General features: G+C 37.3%; 1 protein-coding gene across 1 annotated transcript in view; it reads right to left on the bottom strand.

The window, feature by feature from the left end:
- The window catches only part of GABRA6 (gamma-aminobutyric acid type A receptor subunit alpha6), a 129,361-nt gene extending 111,335 nt beyond the window's left edge, over positions 1–18,026 (bottom strand). The window contains exons 1-6 of the mRNA XM_040404793.1: positions 17,986–18,026; positions 17,741–17,862; positions 17,448–17,515; positions 12,472–12,692; positions 9,234–9,316; positions 4,560–4,703 (exon numbers count right to left, since the gene is read on the bottom strand). Coding sequence (XP_040260727.1) covers positions 4,560–4,703; positions 9,234–9,316; positions 12,472–12,692; positions 17,448–17,515; positions 17,741–17,862; positions 17,986–18,026 — 679 coding nt within the window. The remainder of the gene's footprint in view (positions 1–4,559; positions 4,704–9,233; positions 9,317–12,471; positions 12,693–17,447; positions 17,516–17,740; positions 17,863–17,985) is intronic.
- Between the last annotated feature and the right edge of the window lie 534 nt (positions 18,027–18,560).

The following is an 18,560-nucleotide window of genomic DNA, read 5'->3' as shown; positions in this document are numbered from 1 at the left end:
GAGACAAAACATTTTTTGAGCATTCAATTTAATGAAAACAAAGAATAAACTGAAACAGGCTGTTTTTCAGCTGATCAAAAGTTTAGGACCACACCTCCAAAAAAAAAACTAAAGCCCCCCCAAAACAGAAATCCAACTTCCAAACATGAGCTCAGGATTGAGTAGCTCCGTCGTTATTGGTGATCACTTCAAAAATTTGTTTCGGCATGCTTGATGCAAGCGTTTCCATAAGGTGAGTGGGAACATTTCTCCAAGTGGTGAAGATGGCCGCACGAAGGCCATCTACTGTCTGGAACTGTTGTCCAATTTTTTAAACTTCCCTTTCCAGCCATCCCCAAAGGTTCTCAATTGGATTTAGATCAGGGGAACACGCAGGATGGGCCAAAAGAGTGATGTTATTCTCCTGGAAGAAGTCCCTTGTCCTGCGGGCATTGTGTACTGTAGTGTTGTCCTGTTGAAAAACCCAGTGGTTACCACACAGACGAGGGCCCTCAGTCGTGAGGAATGCTCTCTGCGACATCTGGACATAGCCAGCGGCTGTTTGACGCCCCTGCACTTCCTGAAGCTCCATTGTTCCAATGAAGGAAAAAGCACCCCAGACCATTATGGCGCCCCCTCCACTGTGGCGCGTAGAAAACATCTCAGGTGGGATGTGCTTGTCATGCCAGTAACGTTGGAAACCATCAGGAACATCAAGGTTAAATTCTCTCATCAGAGAATAAAACTTTCTTCCACCTTTGAATGTCCCATGTTTGGTGCTCTCTTGCAAAGTCCAAATGAGCAGTTCTGTGGTGTTCAAGGAGACGAGGTCTTTGAAGACTTTTTTGTTTTTGAAGCCCTTCAGTCTCAGATGCCGTCTGATGGTTATGGGGCTGCAGTCAGCACCAGTAAAGGCCTTAATTTGGGTCGAGGATCGTCAGTGTCTTGATGGACAGCCAATTGGATCCTCCGGCTCAGTGCTGGTGAAATTTTTTTGGGTCTTCCACTTGATTTTTTTGTTCCATAACCCTCAGGATCATTTAAGAAATTCCAAATGACTGTCTTACTGCGTCCCACCTCAGCAGCGATGGCGCACTGTGAGAGACCCTGCTTATGCAGTTCAACAACCCGACCACGTTCAAAAAGGGAGAGTTTTTTTGCCTTTGCCATCACAACGTGTGACTACCTGACAGAAACTGACAATGAATCCACATCTTTGCATAGATTTGGCCTTTTAAAGGCATGTGGTCCTAAAATTTGGATCAGCTAAAAAACAGCCTGTTTCAGTTTAATCGTTATTTTCAATTAATTGAATGCTCAAAAAATGTTTTGTCTCACTCTCATATCTTCTTGTTGCATGTTGAAGCTACTTGGAACCTTGTTAAGATCCAACAATGTAAAATATGATTTTTTGCCATTTTTCAAGTGGTCTTAAACTTTTGATCAGGACTGTACATGGTTCATTTAGCTACAATCTAACAAGCAGTAATGTCCTTGCTTGTGAAGCAATTTTGATGTAAAGTAATAATGAATGCATATGTTTCCTTGGAGTTAACCATGGTTACCAGAAGAAGACAACAATGATTTCAAACATCACCCCCTTTTAAAGCAACCAGTCTGCTTTTCTTATTCAATAAGCATGACAGTAATATCAGCTGCCTTGTCTTTACTAGCACTTTGTCAAAAGATAACTGAAATGATGTTAGCATATCATTTTGTGGCAGGGCTGAAATGCAGTGGAAATAATTTTTTTTGTGATTTTTATGGCAAGGAATAGTTTTACAGTTACCGTATTTTTCGATCCATAAGACGCCCCCCCCCCTTAAATGGGGGGAAAACGCTAGTGCATCTTATGGGGTGAATACAGGGCAAAAAAATATAAAATGTGTGGCGCATTGCATGGTACATTGCAGGCTGCACTACATAGAAACAGCAGCCTGTGATGTATCAGACATCCGTGTACCTGGAGAGGGAGAGCCCAGTGGCCACAGCGTGTGCTTGTTGATCGGGATGGCCGCTGGGTGGTAGGGTCAGGTGGTGTGGCTGGTGCATGGTGATAGAGAATGGCCGGCCCCGTCTGGTGGAGGTTGGCAGGGACTGGCTGGCCAGCAGATTTGTGGTGAAAATGTTGGTGGGTGTGTGGGAGTAGGCAGATGAAGGGCGGAGCAGGCTTTCCTGGCAGACATGCCTGCTCCGCCTCTAAGTCTACACACATGCCTGCTCCTGTGTATGTGCCATGGCGTGGAAGCAGATAAGAGTCTGGGGGCTGATAAGAGGTTTGAGGGCTGATAGGATGCTTGGGGTCTGATAGGAGGCATAGGGTATTATAGGAGGCATGGAATCTTATAGGAGGCATGGGGTATGATAGGAGGCATGGGGTATGATAGAAGGCATGGGGGCTGATGATAGGAGGCATGGGGGGTTGATCTGAGGTCTGAATGGGGGTCTTATTTGTGGTCTGACCTGAGGTCTAATGAAACATTTTTTATTATTGTCCTCCTCTAAAACCTCCGTGCGTCTTATGGGCCGGTTCATCTTATAGGTCGAAAAATACAGTCATTTAATTTCATCTGATTGCCACCATAAAAACTGAAGCAGCAAACTTCATAAAAACAAAAAATTGTGTCAGTCTCAAAACTGACCATGACTGTAGATCATATCCTGAAGCATATGTTTCTATAGTTTGATTCTGTCTCATGTGAATAATAATAAGGGCAGACACCTTGTTTGACTTGCAGCTGTGAGCAGCAGTTCAGAAATTTTCATTACTGAAGTCAAATGGGCATGAAAATGAACTTACATCATGGGAGACTGTTATGAAGATGTGATGTGATCCTATGTTATCTGTCTCCAGCTTTATTTAAATGCACCTAAACGTTCAAGAAATATATATTTTTTATTGTTAGAAATAGCCTAACAATTTTTGTAATATACTCTATGTATTGATTTTATTGTTTTACAAGCAAAAGAGGCCCCCCTGCCTGTCCTTTCTTAGGTTCACTAAATCCTGGCATAGCACATTGTGCATGGTATCCTGTCCTGATGTATGATGCACAGGTTTCAGTGGAGGTCAAAGGCAGGAACAACAATGGCCCAGATTCAGGTAGATTTGCCCATTACTTACACCTGAGCCGCTCAGCTGAATTTCTCTGCGCTGGAGCAATTTTGCCAAATTGCCACCTGATTCAGGAATCGTTTGTTCACTTAATTTGCTCCTGTTTAAGGCAAAGCTGAGGGCGCAAGGCCGTGCAAGTCAAAGTGGGTGTGCCCCTATGTAAATGAGGAATTTTCGGCTCAGCAGAGGTTTGCTAGCATAATTTCAGGGCAAATCCTGCTCAGCTGCATGCACAGAGCAAATAAATAGGAGCAGACTTGCGCAGGTTCTTTGCTGAATTGCATCCTGCTTTTTCCTCCCCCCCCCTCCTCCCCCCACCCCTCCATCCCCACCCCATGCCTCCTCCGCACCACGGAGATTGAGGAGCCAGAGCCGGGGCACCCTTGGACCAAAGAAAAAAAATAATAATAATTTTATGTCTACATTTTTTTGCTCAACACAATATGATTTTTTTATTATTTTTCTATATGCTGAGGGTATGAGATTATATTTTTTTTATATGCTCAGGATATGAGTTTTTATATTTATTTGTAGTCCCCGAAAATGTGGGTGCTCTGCTTGTTCAGATCGTCTGTCTAGGTGCTGCTGAAGTTGCGCGCTCCTTCAGATGACATTTGGCCATCTTTTGCTAACTTGCCCCTGCTTTTAACAGGAGCAAGTTTGCCCAGGGAAAAAAGCTTGCACGCTTCCAGCGCAAGATGCGCATCACACGCGCATGTTTCTGAATCATCGGCAGTACCTAATTTGCATATTCGCTGAGTGAATTCCATGAAGGCGCAACTTACACCCCGCGCAAAATTGCGCAGGAACAGCTAGGCTGCGTGCGCGGGAAAATGGCAGCATTTCAGGCTTAACTGGTTTACAGAATCAGCCGCAAATTTGCATAGGAGCAAATCAGTACTTGCGCGGCGCAAATCACACTTGTTCCCGCGCAAGTGCTTCTTGAATCTGGGCCAATGTGTTCTTCTTCTAGTACAGCACTCACTATAGCGCATACTGTAGAACTCAACATCCATACACCGCATATATGGCTCCTCTGTATGGATTCTATAAGCACTATAGTGAAAAGTGCATCAGGAAGGACCAAAATCAGGGACCTCTTTTGCTTGTAAAACAATAAAATCAACAATTAAAATATATAAAAATTTGCAAATAAAGTAACAAAAATAATAAGGATATTGCTAACAATTTAGAAAATATTTCTGTAAAGTTTAAGTGCAATTTAAATAATTGTTGCTCCTCATCATAATCCTGCCTGTGGAAATTGAAGTGTCAGACTATCGTGAAGCTCAGAGGTCAGTGTGAAAACAGCAAGATTTTAGGATTTATGGTTACATGCTATATATAATGACATAAAATTTTTAAGAATACCAAAAAATAAAAGATAATAATGTTTACATGAAAACATGACTTAAAAGATAAACTCATATTTATAAAAATATTTTATTTTTTTCCTTTAAATTACCTGTATTAGACTTCAATGTTTCACTGGAAACTGTTTGCCCAACGAGATCATACTGTAGAAGACTTGAAGATTCTTCTGGCACTTCAACTGAGTACAAAGGACCCTTTTTCCATGTATAAATAATTTCACTTTTGGGATAAGCATCTGTATATGAGGAATAATAATAGCTACAAGATGCTGCTAATATGATGTACTTAATAACTCTTCAAAGTATAGCATCTACTGAAGTATTTTAAGACATGACTGCATTAAGTATTGGGACAATGATTAATGTAACAAAATTTTTATATTGTTTTGAAAAACTGTTACATTTTTCCTAAAGATAAGCCAACGGATTCTAAACAAATAGGATTTGTTATGAATTTCATTTAAAAAAATTGCCAACGGTATCCACAATTATTTTTTTTGTAATTTCAGATAAACTGCACAAAAACTGCCCAGCAGCATTATAATGTACAAATTGATGAAGGGTGAAGGATCACATGACACTGGGAAGTGTGGTGAGGGCTTGCCCTGATTTGCTCAGAGGCTGAAAGACAGCCTGATCAGCCAATCATAGGGCAGTGTAGAGGCTTGTAAAAGGATGTCTTCTGTCAGTGTCTGCCAAGAACAATTGCAGAAACAAGCCAGTTACTACAATAGGTTACTATAAGGGCACTATAGGGATAGAATATGGAGAAGAAATGCATATTTTTATGTACGAACTGCCACACAGCTTCATAGGCTTATTGCCAGCTCCCCAGTAGTATACATTCGGCTGCAAACACTAAGAAATATCCATGATATTGAACACATTGTATATTATTGTAAGATACCGTTCAGTGTTACAGCAAACACATTTTACTGCAATAATGACATTATTATACCCATGCTTTTAACCCTTTCCTGACATGGCAATTCCCTGAGCCATAATTTTTTTTTTCTGCCATATGAGGGTTTGTTTCTTGCAAGACTAGTTGTTCTTTCTAATGGCACCATTTAATATTGAATATGATGTAATGGGACGCTGGAATAAAATCCAAATGTTGGTTCAGTTGCTGCCATACCACTTAGTTGTGGTAAATGTGGTGCAGTTCTGTTCCTTTTCTTAAATATAATTATGTCTTATAGTATTACTACTTCTGCCCAGCTGTCTGTAAAAATTGTATTATTTTTAAAATGTTGCGGAGTGCTACACACATAAGCCAACATCACCAGATCCAGTGGAAACAAAGAACAGGCGAGCAGACGGAACAAGTCTGTCCTCCTACTCCAGGTTTTCTTTGAGGCAGCCAGACCATATCCTAAACCAGTAGTGTCCTTATCAGCATCCTCATCAGTTACTTGTTCTCTTGCTCAGATTCCGCCTCGATAATTGAATGTGTGTTCAGAAAACTTTTACAACTACAATGCACTCTACAATGCGGTTGTGAGAAAGCTGAACTTCCACCTGGCCATGTTGCTGGCCTAGCAGTTGCTGCTTTACGACTTACTTGTGGTAATTGTGGAACGTTTCCACGCCTTCACTGAAATTTTCATCTTCTCTGAAATATTATTCTTCTCTGTGCTATCTGCCGCAGTTTTTGCCATATACCACCCATCACACTTTTGGCCAGGTGTATGGCACATTCCCATTCTTTTAAAAAATTACATTCTTTTTTATGCCATCAGCTGCAGTTTTTGCCATTTCCTATCTGTCAAACCTTTGGCTAAGTGTCTATAGTGGCACAGTTCTGCATCTTTAACAAAATTGAATTATTTTCAAAAATTGAATTCTTCTGTATGCCATCAGTTGGACTTTTTGCCAGGCAGGTAGACTTAAAAATTATCTCCTCGTTATGCAAATGTGACACAGTTCAGCCCCTTTACCCAAATTGAATTCTGCTGTATGATATTCATACTTCTGCCCAGCTGTAATTTAATTATTATTTTTTTTATGTTTAAAACTGTCTCGTTTTCTAAGTGACTGTGGCCTTTCCTGGCACATACCATATTTCCTAACTCCCAAGGCCAGCCATATTGAAAGAGCTGCTTAAATAAGCCCAGTTTAGTTTTGCTGTGCTGTCACTGTTTTCAGTGCAGCAGGTGGCGTCATCACACCAAAACAGACAAAGTTTTCTCCTGCCAGTGTACAAAACATTGCTTTTGTCGAATTGAATTGACATGGGTCTATGAGAATTTTCACTCCTTTTTGGCTGAGTCTCTTGAATATGTCATTGCTAATGGTGGCTATTGATCATTGGCCTCATTACATCACTGCAGCTGTCTGCCTGCCTACCCTCATGTTCCATACCATATGGCTGCTGCCACAGCCATAGCTGCTACTCCCTGCTATTTATCCCCCTACAGCCACTTCCCTTATACCTACTACCATTACCCCTAAACAGCTGTCACTATTTCACCTAGTACCCAAACACATCCACACACTTGTTGCCTTGTCTGTTCCATACAGAATTTCTACTACTGGTGCTACTATTACTGCCACTATTAGCCCTACACCTCTTACTCTTTCCAAATCCATACTATACTGCTGCCTCTCCCAAATAATCGGCAACATTTTTCCAGGCTTTTTCAACTTCATAACAACCACTGTTTCTTCTGACAATTAAAAGAGATGTATTGGATCCTAAAAAAATATTTATTTTTTGTATAAACCTCATCTAGTATCCTACAGAGCATAATAATGTACCTGTCAACTTTTGCTAAGTCTTCACTTCAATCTTCATGCTCCTGCTGTGCTCTATTGTATACAATCCGAACTTCCAGGTTGTGTGAGTAGATGAGCTGCAGCTACAACACTTCCCATAGTGCTGTGTGCTGACAGATCAGCCAGAAATGTAAACATCTACTACACCTTTCCCTGGGTCAAAAATTCTGCTTACTACACCCTCTATCATCCTCTTGCTGACTCCTCTTAATATTTCTTCCCACACAGCTTAAATATGACAAGCAGTGCACTCAGCTTATACTGCTTGTTCATTCAGCGTATTGACCTGACCATTTTAAGATCACATGGGCCTGACATCATGACCATTTGGGGGGATATTATGAAAGAGGGTACCATAAGAGGCCTGGTCATGATGTCAGAGGAAATACAGTTTTCATATAGGGAACAGTCATGTGATTACTCTCCCAATTTCCGGAGTGAGACAGAAAAAGTAGCACAGGTGCATTAGTAAATTGTTGGGCCTATCAGGGGAAGCACAGGCAAAGGGAAAAATTTATACTCAGATAATGCCTTTAACACTTCTGTGTGTATAAATACAGACAGACATTCTACCCTAATTTACACTTAATTTTTGGATGCTTGTGCAGAGAAAGCCAATATTTCAATATGTCAGTGTCACTAGTGTCACCAGTAAAATCAATGGAAAAGATAATAACAGATCATATAACTCATTTAATAAACTAACTTTTAATATTCTGTGGTTAGTATATAACAAAACCACAGTGCCATTATAACCAGAAGTTAATCCAGTTAAGCTCTGTTCACAAAATTTTCAAGCTGCTCTATTCTTTCTAGTAAAACAAATGCCTACTGGACCACAATCAGCTCTGTAAAAATAGAAGCCATGACTACAGTGTTAACAGTGCTATTCAAAGTCTGGATAGTGCAGTTAGAATGAACAAATATTTACAGGGGTTGTCTGACCCATAAAAACTAAAGCTAAAATGTAGGGACTTTCAAAAAAGTGTTTTGTTTTCTTTCTTTTACACAGTTTCCTTGAGCTTCCAATTTTTTGGGGTTATCGGAAAAAAAAAACATTTAAGAAAAAAAATGTTTGTATATGTATTTATAAGATCATTCAAATAATCTGCAGCACATAAAATATGTCATAACTTATAGTTTAACCCTTTTTATGACTGGATCTAAAAAAGGCCTAAATGTGCAGGCAATTTTTCATGAGTTTGTGCACATGGTGGTTTAGTGACCCAAACTTTTTTTATTTGTTTAACTATCAAAATAATTTTTGTGATTTTTTTACTTGACACTTAGGACTTTTTATTAGCATGTTTTTTTATATTTTTTTATTACTTTTTTTAGGTTTAATTTGGGGAAAACGGATATTTCTTATTAAAAAGTCATTTTTTATTATACCTTTTCTTTCTTAAATATTAAAACTGACACGAAATGTATTATTGCAGTGGTGACTATGCTGACGGTTTCTGTTAGCGATGGCATTTTTAATATTAATTTTTACCTTTTTTATTTTTATTATTATTTTTTACTTATATTTTAATTCATTTTTGGAACATAAGACTTCTAGAGGACACTGCCTTTTTTTTTTTACTTGCACTGTTTCCACTGTAACTGGGCATCCACAGAAGCCTGAGTTTTTGGAGAAAACAGCCCCCTGTGGGTCTCCTAAAACTCTGCAGCTCTTCTCCTGCCCCGAGACACCTGGCAGCCACGTAACCGTCAGGACTAATAGAGGAAGCTGCTCAGCTGCTTCCTACTCTCCCTCCTGGCACTATTCCCACGATCTCCTGCCGGCACTGGAGAAGGCAAGAGTGGTATGAAACCACTCCTGTTTTCTCCTTAGGGTCCCCGCTGTGTCTAGATTGCAGGAGCTTTAATCCCAGCGAGGTACACACTATCTGCATGGGGTTTGTGCAGATTGGACCTATATAGTCAATGGGCCGTCGGGAAGGGGTTAAAGTTTTCACAATGAAGGATGAATTCATTATACTTACAACTGCCAAACTTAAGTGGGCATGCATGTCCGTCCATAGGAAAATTCATTAACCTCATTGGACATTCTGCTTTTATTGTCAACCTGGAATAAAGATAGTATTATTTAGTATACTATTAGTATGATTTTTATAGTATAAGTAGTCCTGCTATTTATATAGCCTTTTACCTTCCTGTGATGGTTTATTATTGTAAATATTGATTTAAAGTTAAAGTATGTCCATGGCCCTTCTTTCCTTGGCTGGCTCGGTGGGTCAATGGATGGACCCTGAGTAAGTTGTTTCTTATTAATCAGTAAAGACAAACAATAGCTAATGTGATTGTACAAACCATAGTGTCATTGGCATTTCCTGCACTACACTAATCCTATAGGACTGTGTGTGGTGTGGCACTGTTTAGCATCATGTATCCTACTTCAGAAAAGAGTACATTTTAATACCAAATGAGATTCCAATCTATGCATTTCAATAATAGTAAAGTAACCAATATTAGATTTGTGTGAGCTGGTGCCTGGGCCCCCATCTATTGCTTACATAGGATCCACTTGTTCACCACCACCATTCACTGTAATCCAATTGGTCACAGAAGATGGAGGAATGAAGGTTTCTCCAGTATAGTCCATTGGAGGTTTAATTGCTTCCTTCTAGTACACAGCTGTACAGTTTCTTGGAAACTCTTGTTTTGTGCAATTCTCAGTAGCCAGCTGTTTCAGTAACTCTATTATAAAATAGCACAAGCCAAGTGCATTCATTTATAATCTTTACTCATGTTCAACAGCCAACTGGATCACAGTAAAGGAGGTTTCCAGTCTAGTGATTTATGTGAGTTCCAACAGTCTGAACACCATGATATATGAATTATCACCTCTACAGTGGTGGGGCTACCTCTAGGTATGAGCAAACCCAAGGAAGTTGGGGTTCGCCAGGTGCGGTCAAAGTTCGGGTTCGGTGCCCAAACTTGACCCTGAACCCGAGCCTCATTAAAGTCATTGGGGACCCGAACTTAACTTTATTTTCCATAATAACATGGTTATATCGGAAAATAATAGCGTTCGTAAGACAGAATGCAAATCAATATGACCATTTAGGGGTTAAAAAAAACAAAAAAAAGCTCACCATCCACTTGATCTCTCTGCAGCAGCTTCTTCTATGTTCACTAAACAGGACCTGCCAAAGGACCTGCAATATGCGTGTTAACATCACCATGTGGGAGAGCACGGTGACGTCATGGCGCACAGGACAGGTCCTGTTCAGTGAAGCTAGAAGAAGCTGCTGCAGCGCGATCAGTAGTGATGGACAAACATCGGCCGGGACGGTTCGCGATTGCATGAACGTGATCAAAGGTTTGCAAACCGCAAGTTCGTGGCGGGCCCCATTCACTTTAATGGCAGGCAAACTTGAAAAACCTTCAGCTCATATATGCAGCCACCAAATACTTAGTAGAAGTGTACAAATAGTACCACAACATGGACAGTGACATACTAGAGGGGGATTAATGACAAAAATTCCAACCAAAAATATGTATCTTAATCAGGGGACATTTTTATGTGTCTTAAAGGGAAATTCTCTGAAATGTGTCCTGTTGGAGCCTAGAAACATTTTATTTTAGGCCACGGGAGTACGTTGTTCCAATGTCGTTTGTCCCTATCTGTATCTGCGGTAATGCAGCAAAACCGCAAACCAATTCGGCACTACCTAAATGCACTATATAGAAAGTATATAATTGGTATATAACACGCCTGCTTCAATCAGTTTTTTGGGGGGAAACTGGTATATTATACCAGTAGAAATTATTTGTTCCATGGCGTTTGTCCCTATCTGTAGCTGAGGTAACGCAGCAAAACCACAAACCAATACTGCACTACCCAAATGCACTATATAGAAAGTATATAATTTTTATATAACACCCCTGCTTCAATCAGTTTTTTGGGGGGCAACTGTTAAATCACAGCAGCTGAAATTATTTGTTCCAATAGCGTTTGGCACTCTGTGTAGCTGCAGTATCGCAGCAGAAACGCACACAACTGCTGCACAATACAAATGCTATAATATATTTTCTATGTTAGAAAGTATATTATAAGTATATTACACCCCTCAGTAAGTCACACCTATCGATAGCACACCTATACCAGTCCATAAAATGACTTTTATGGCCCTATTAGCTAGCATTTGGTGTCCCTAATAGTCTGTCCGTGCTCCACACAGCAACCTCTCCCTACACTGGCAAAAGACTGAATGTAAAATGGCGGCCAGATCAGGTTTATTTACAAGGTAGGGGTTATGTCCATGTGCTGAAACGTCTCAATTGGCTGTCCTGTAACACCTGATGGATGTGTCATGGGTCAAAGTTTTTCACAATGTAAAAGAATATGGCACCGGCAGACATCGCCAAATGTTCGTCCATTCGGCGAATCGTGAACGAGCAAAGTTCGCCGCAAAACGACCGCCTGGCGAACCGCAAGGCCATCTCTAGCAATCAGGTGGATGAGGTGAGTTTTTCTTTAACCTCTTAAATGGCCATATTGCTTTGCATTCTGTCTTAAGAATACTATTATTTTCCGATATAACCATGTTATAACGGAAAATAATAAAATCACCTGAACACCAAACCAGTGAAAAAGTCCAGGTTCGGGTCCCGGTATCCGAACTCACATAGTTCGGTACGAACTCGAACTTTGCAGTTCACATACATGCCATTACCTTGGGAAGGTAAAGGGGATAACAATCACTTCCTGCTTGCCCTGCCCTGTAATAGTGAATTATCATGCCATTAACCAGGAAAGTGTAAGCACTTCATGAGAAAGGTGCATAATGTATTCCAATATGGGTCTGTCAGGTAATCATATGAGACATTTTTTTAATCTTGATTCTTCAAAATATAGATTCTTGGAAGAATTAAGTAGTCTATTTATTCTGTGGCTGTTAATGACCACTAGAGCGCCACTATTTATGCTTGCTATCATAACTGATTTTCATAATTTTGTCCAAATGTGTCATCTTCTAAATTAATTAATTGGTTGTCCACTGTAATAAAGCCTTCCAGATGACCTATTTTTGTCTGCCTTTTAACACTAATTATTAAGGTCAACTAAAGTTTAACATCATGTTACGCTTGGATATTTACGGGTGATTTAGTATATACCACTTAAAAATGTCAAATAGAGACAGAAAAAATGCATTTTAAATGTACAGAAATGATTTCAGCATAGGCCTAAAGCTGTTTGAAATTCAGTTTTCTCACCTCATTGTGTAGAGAATTGTCCCATTCTGCATGATTCTGAAGAGTTTATTGGGGGTTGTCATATTGTGAGAGATAGATCTTTTTCCATTTCTGAAAAAAGTGTCTGGAGTCCAAATCTTACTGAGCATTAAGTTATTTAACCTAAGTATTTCTGTGGGGCCATCAAATTTTAGGCGCTCATCAATCCATGTCTGTCGGAAGAAAACATCCATTGTGTATTCCTGGAGGAAAATTAAGACCATTAAAGGTTTCAGGCCAAAACACCAGACCTAGTAATTTAATTGACAACTTAACTAGCATGTTAGCCACACTTCTGTCACTGCTTGATGATTTTAATCCTATTACCATTAAGCAGTTACTTAAAAAAGCTACTACAAGGGCAGGGGGAATGAGTCTTTAACTTAACGTCTCAGTGAACAAAAACTTAATCAAGCAGTACAAAATGACTTGAATGTTCTCAGGCAAATTAGCTGAAAACCTGTAGAATAATTCTATGCAAATATATAATACTTAAAAAATATGAAGATTTATTATACCGTGTATTACTTTGGTGACTACTGATTGATTATCAGTTTAATAATCTAATATGTAATATAATCAGATAACATTATAATATCAGTTAACAATATTTTTCATATTGTATTCAGAAAACATCACTTTTGTTCTACTCTACAGAATAGGAACTCATATGTCGCCATATCTAGCCTCTATGTAGCATCAAGTTCTGGAGGTATTCTCACCCAGAAGCAAATCTTTTAGGGCACAACCACTGTAATAGGGCATCCAATGAAATGTGAAACCATTTTTTATCTCATATTCTATATGAATCTAAGGAAAAAACATAGAGTATCTTAAAACTATTTATCTTAAGTTTTATTTAATTATACATGTCCTGTTCTAATAGAGACCATAACTTGTTGACTGTGGCGGCTCTTTCATTGGCTTTCTGTCTCTTAATGCAAACAATTCTTATCTTTAAAACAATTTCTGATCTGGCACAGATCTGTCAGGGCTTCTTGAACTGTAAGGAGAGCCTCACTCACAAGAATAATCATATGTGGATCATCCTTGCAGAATGAGCTTTTATTTGAAGGCAAGACTATCTCATTTAGCATCATAATTTACTCTTGTTTGTTTTTATTTCAGTGTTAACTTAGATTTAGGAAACCTTTAGATATAATATAAATTAAGTAATATTTTTATGTAATGAACTTTGTCTACTGGTGAGGTCTCACCAGTAGACAAAGTTCATTACATAAACTCATATTGCAATGTTCATGCTGGTGGAGTCCCAGTGAAAAAATCTTGAGAGGCCATTTTAGACAATAATAATGCCTTTGCCATACTTCTACACATTTTCCTGAGACTTATTTCATGGTGAACATATGCCCTATAACTACAGCAATCACAAATATTTTCTTTATGACTGAACATCATTTTCATGTGTAGACATTTTCTTATCATGGGCACAATTTATACTTGACTTTACAAATTTCTACAACCATTGCAAAAACATTTTCATGGCCACCTGTGGGCATGGCGAACTTCACGAATAACTGATCTCTTTTATAAAATGCCATCTCAACAAACTAAATTAATATAAGCCACTTATTTCTATGTAAATAGTTCAGCATTATGGCCTTGGTTTATCAACAGGGGACAAATAGAATGTGTCTTCACGTTTGTCTATTCTTGTAAATGTAGCAGTCTGTGTGCCAAATTTGTCAAAGCACTTGTTAAAGTTAGCACAGGCAAATGATCACATTCTGACTTATTTTCACCCACCACAGCTACAGCAGGTCAGGATTGGAGTGCAGTTGAAACAATTTTTAGGACTTTTCCTATGATAAATAATACCAAAAACCAATGTACTCCATAGGAACTCCCACAAAAAAGCTGTATTTATGAAACTCACTTATCAGGCACAAAAACAATAGTTGTAAAACTACTGATAAATGTTTCTTACAATGAAAACAACAAGAAAGTCACACTCTATTCCAAAATAAAGACAAAACTAGTTTGATGAATTATGGCCTATATTCCTTACAAAATATACATAATTAATGGAATATTTGTGACACTCACCAAAAGTCTATAAAGTAAGACATCTTTATTCCAATCCATATCGTAACAGATGATATGGTGGTCCATATTGTAACAGATGACAAGGTGAATACCAGAGATGAGAAAATTTCCCCAAATTTATTTTGGGTTTGATTGCCTGAATCAGCCATCAAGTCTGAACTGAATAAATTCAGTCCAAAATAAATTGCCCTGAAAAGTCATGTATAACACTCTGAAGTCTCCTTGGACTGTATCCATCCTCATTCAGACTCTTTACTGCCAAGATAATGACTGCAATAAAAATGGCTATGGGTAAATGGATAGTAGCTGATGGTAACAAATAGCCGCTTAAAAATATATTGCATTGTCAGATTTTTTTAAAATTAACAATGTTCTAAAATTATCCCTTTTTTGTGGAAGATTTCCTATACTCTGTTTTCTGAATTGTGAAATAGTGGCTGCCATTTTGTGCAATTCATGTGTTCCCAAAAAATTCTGATTCAGTGGAAACTGGAGTTTTTGAGAAATTCATAACACATTTGACTAGTCTAGAATCGATTCACTCATCTCTAGTGGACAGATACAAGGTTAAGCCAGGTAACTGTCCTGTCTCACGCTTCTCTCCACATATCTGCTCATGTCTGTTGCCTGCATTAACCTTGCTACTTGCATGTATCCACTTCATTATTTATTTTAATATGGATTGGAATAATGATGTCTGCTTTATGGACTTTTGGTGAATGCTACAAGTATGGCTTTCTTCTATGTGATTACATTTTTGAACTACCTTTTAGAAGATGTAGAGCACCACCCTTGCATTTCAGTTTCCAGCACAAACTAGTACTTAATTGAGCTCAACTGTGCCATTGCAATAGCACTACAATTTGTGGACTTCATAGACAACAGGGTTGCATTAGTTTCACCTACTATTTAACTATAAGGTAGTTTTTGTATATTACTCATATATACTGAAAACAAACAGGATCTGTACCAATTAAGCATTTACTAGAATATACCAATATTAAGTAAGCCAACAATTTGTTTCTCAGACATCAGTAGTGATGAGCAGCAGGGGTCATATTTGAATTTGCAATATTTTGAAAATATTTCGTAGAATATTCGCGAATTCGAATATTCGTTAGGAGTAGTGTTGACTGCGAATTTTCGTAATACAAATTTTCATAATGAGAATTTGTGTGATGCAAATTTTTGTAATGAGAATCAGTGAGATCGTGAAAACTCAGATTCCATGGTATATTCTAACCCCCAGGTGTTCCCATGGTGACAGGGACGCTTGTCGGGGAGTAGTATGCCAAAGTAGAACAACTGTACAGATTTAAAAAAAAAAGACGAATATTCTAGAAAACGAATATATTTGTTTTTTAGAATATTCGTAATATTCAAAAACAAGAATATATAGCAATTTAGCGAATATTCGAAAAAAAAGCCGAATAAAAAGCAATCAAGCTAATATAGTGCTATAATCTTCTTTGTCCAATAGTTGTAATTTTTTTCTCATCTGAAGTTCAGATTGGAAAAAAATTACAACTATTAAAAAAAACATTATATTATATTAGCTAAATTGTTCTACATTCGTTTTTTTTTATATTCGCTATATTGCTATATATTCATAATATTCTAAAACAAGAATATTCGGAAAACGAATATATAGCACTATATCGAATATATTATTTTTTTTAGAATATTCATCTTTTTTTCCATCTGAAGTCATGATTCCTTCCTGCTTAAGACAAATATTCTAAAAAACTAATATATTCAATATAGTGCTATATATTCGTTTTTCAAATATTCGTAATATTTTAAAACAAGAATATATAGCAATATAGAGAATATTTGAAAAAAAACGAATGTAGAAAAATTTAGCTACTATAGCGCTATAATCTTTTTTTGATAGTTGTAATTTTTTTCCAATCTGAACTTCAGATGAGAAAAAAATTTACAACTATTAGACAAAGAAGATTATAGCACTATATTAGCTAAATTGCTCTATATTGTTTTTTTTTCCCGAATATTCGCTATATTGCTATATATTCTTGGTTTTGAATATTATGAATATTTAAAAAAACTAATATATTAGTTTTTTTGAATATTTGTCTTTTTTAAAAATCTGTACAGTTGTTCCACTTTGGCATACTCCTCCCCGACAAGAGTCCCCATCACCATGGGAATGCCTGGGGGTTAGAATATACCATCGGATCTGAGTTTTCACGATCTAATTGATTTTTATTACGAAAATTTGCATTACGAATATTCTCATTACGAAAATTTGCATTACGAAAATTCACACTCAACACTACTCCTAAAGTCAAAGATATTGCAGCCTTCTCATTTGCCCACAAGCTAGAAGCAGGGAGGGATCATGTGTACTGATTAAAAAAAATAATAATAATATTCGAAATTACAAATATATATCACTATATTTTAAATATTTGCAAATTCTCAAAGTGCCAATATTCACGATAAAAATTTGCAATTCGAATATTCGTGATTAACACTAGTCATCAGTAGAATAACATGCATTGTTCAAAGACATATGTTTTAATTTTCTTAGTTAAAAGCATGTAAATTGAACTTTTTTATTAGGTAGGTATTGAAATTGATCCATGACTTTGAAAACCTTAAGTTTCTAACAATTTTTATCTATTTTATGTTGACCCTAATAAAAAGCTAGCATTGTTTTATTATGTAATCATTTACATTAGTTAACAGTTATGTCTATATAAAGCACATTTGTAGAATTACGGTACAAATACCATCTGTGGCATATACTGGCAAGAAGATTATACTGAGTAATCTTTTCTAATCATTGTTCTTAAGCACTACTGACGTAACGTGAAAGAACACAGTAACTACAAATATTTACTAGTCTAGAAGATAAAAAAAAATCTTACCATTTCCACATCTGAAACTGGACCAAAGCTTGTTACGTAGATATCAGTTTTGACTTCAGTGACACGACCTAATAGATTTTAAAAAAATTATATTAGTGATTAAAGGAGATAACACAATTTACATAAAATGATAGCTCATAAAACAAAATAAGTAACAAAATAAATAAATAAAGCATGCATGTTTCTAATAATTTTTCTCTGAGAACACTAATATTACAGTTCTGACATAGATAGATAAGATAGATAGATAGATAGATATCACTATCTATCAATAGAAACTAAAATAAAATTACCTCCAAATCCAGGACGTAGTCTGTTGTCATAACCATCCAATAATGTATCCAAGATGCGTGTGATATTTTCAGAGAAAACATTGTCATTGACAGAAGAATCTCCAATACCTGCTTTATTTGTCCTATGAACACATGAATGTTGATATATGTATTTCGTTCTGAATTCATAAAAGCTTTTTTACAATGCCTAGACATCACTAATTGTAAGTATACCATATATATCTTAATTTAATTTCTTCACTTACCATAAAGCAACGTAGTAAATCCATAAGATCAGCCAAGCCATGCCTCGGTGCTGATGAAATGTTCAGTAAAATTTCTCTAAGCAGTCACCCGTGGTAAGCTTCACATGCCATAGGTTTCCCTTTTCTTTTTCAATAATCCATCTAAATTTTGATGAAGAACTGTGTAGTGCAGATGGAGGTTTTCTCCCCCTTTTTTGCTCTTTGATTTCCCTCTCAAGGCAAAGACTCAAATGACTTGCTCAGCTGAGGGAATTAGATGTTTGAAGGGACAGTACACGGTTGGAGAACATTGACAATAATCGAATAAGGCATTATGGGAGATTAAAAGGAAGATATCCACAGCTAGTTTTGGCATAGAATTAGCAGGGACCCGTTAGGAAATCTGGACAAGCCATGGTATCTCGCTGATAAAGAAATGGCCCTTGCTCTGGTCATGTGTATTGAAATAGTTTTGTATCCAATATGTTTAATTCTCATTTCAATGTGTAGAAAAACAATCACCTCTAACCGTTTTTAAAACATTGGATGCCAAACTGATTTTATATAATTTTGCATATTTATCTAGGCGTAATAAA

The sequence above is a fragment of the Bufo bufo genome, chromosome 1 (genome assembly GCF_905171765.1).
Source record: "Bufo bufo chromosome 1, aBufBuf1.1, whole genome shotgun sequence".
NCBI lineage: Eukaryota > Metazoa > Chordata > Amphibia > Anura > Bufonidae > Bufo > Bufo bufo.
The sequence above is the reverse complement of the archived record's forward strand: the minus strand, read 5'-3'. Positions and strand labels throughout refer to the sequence as shown.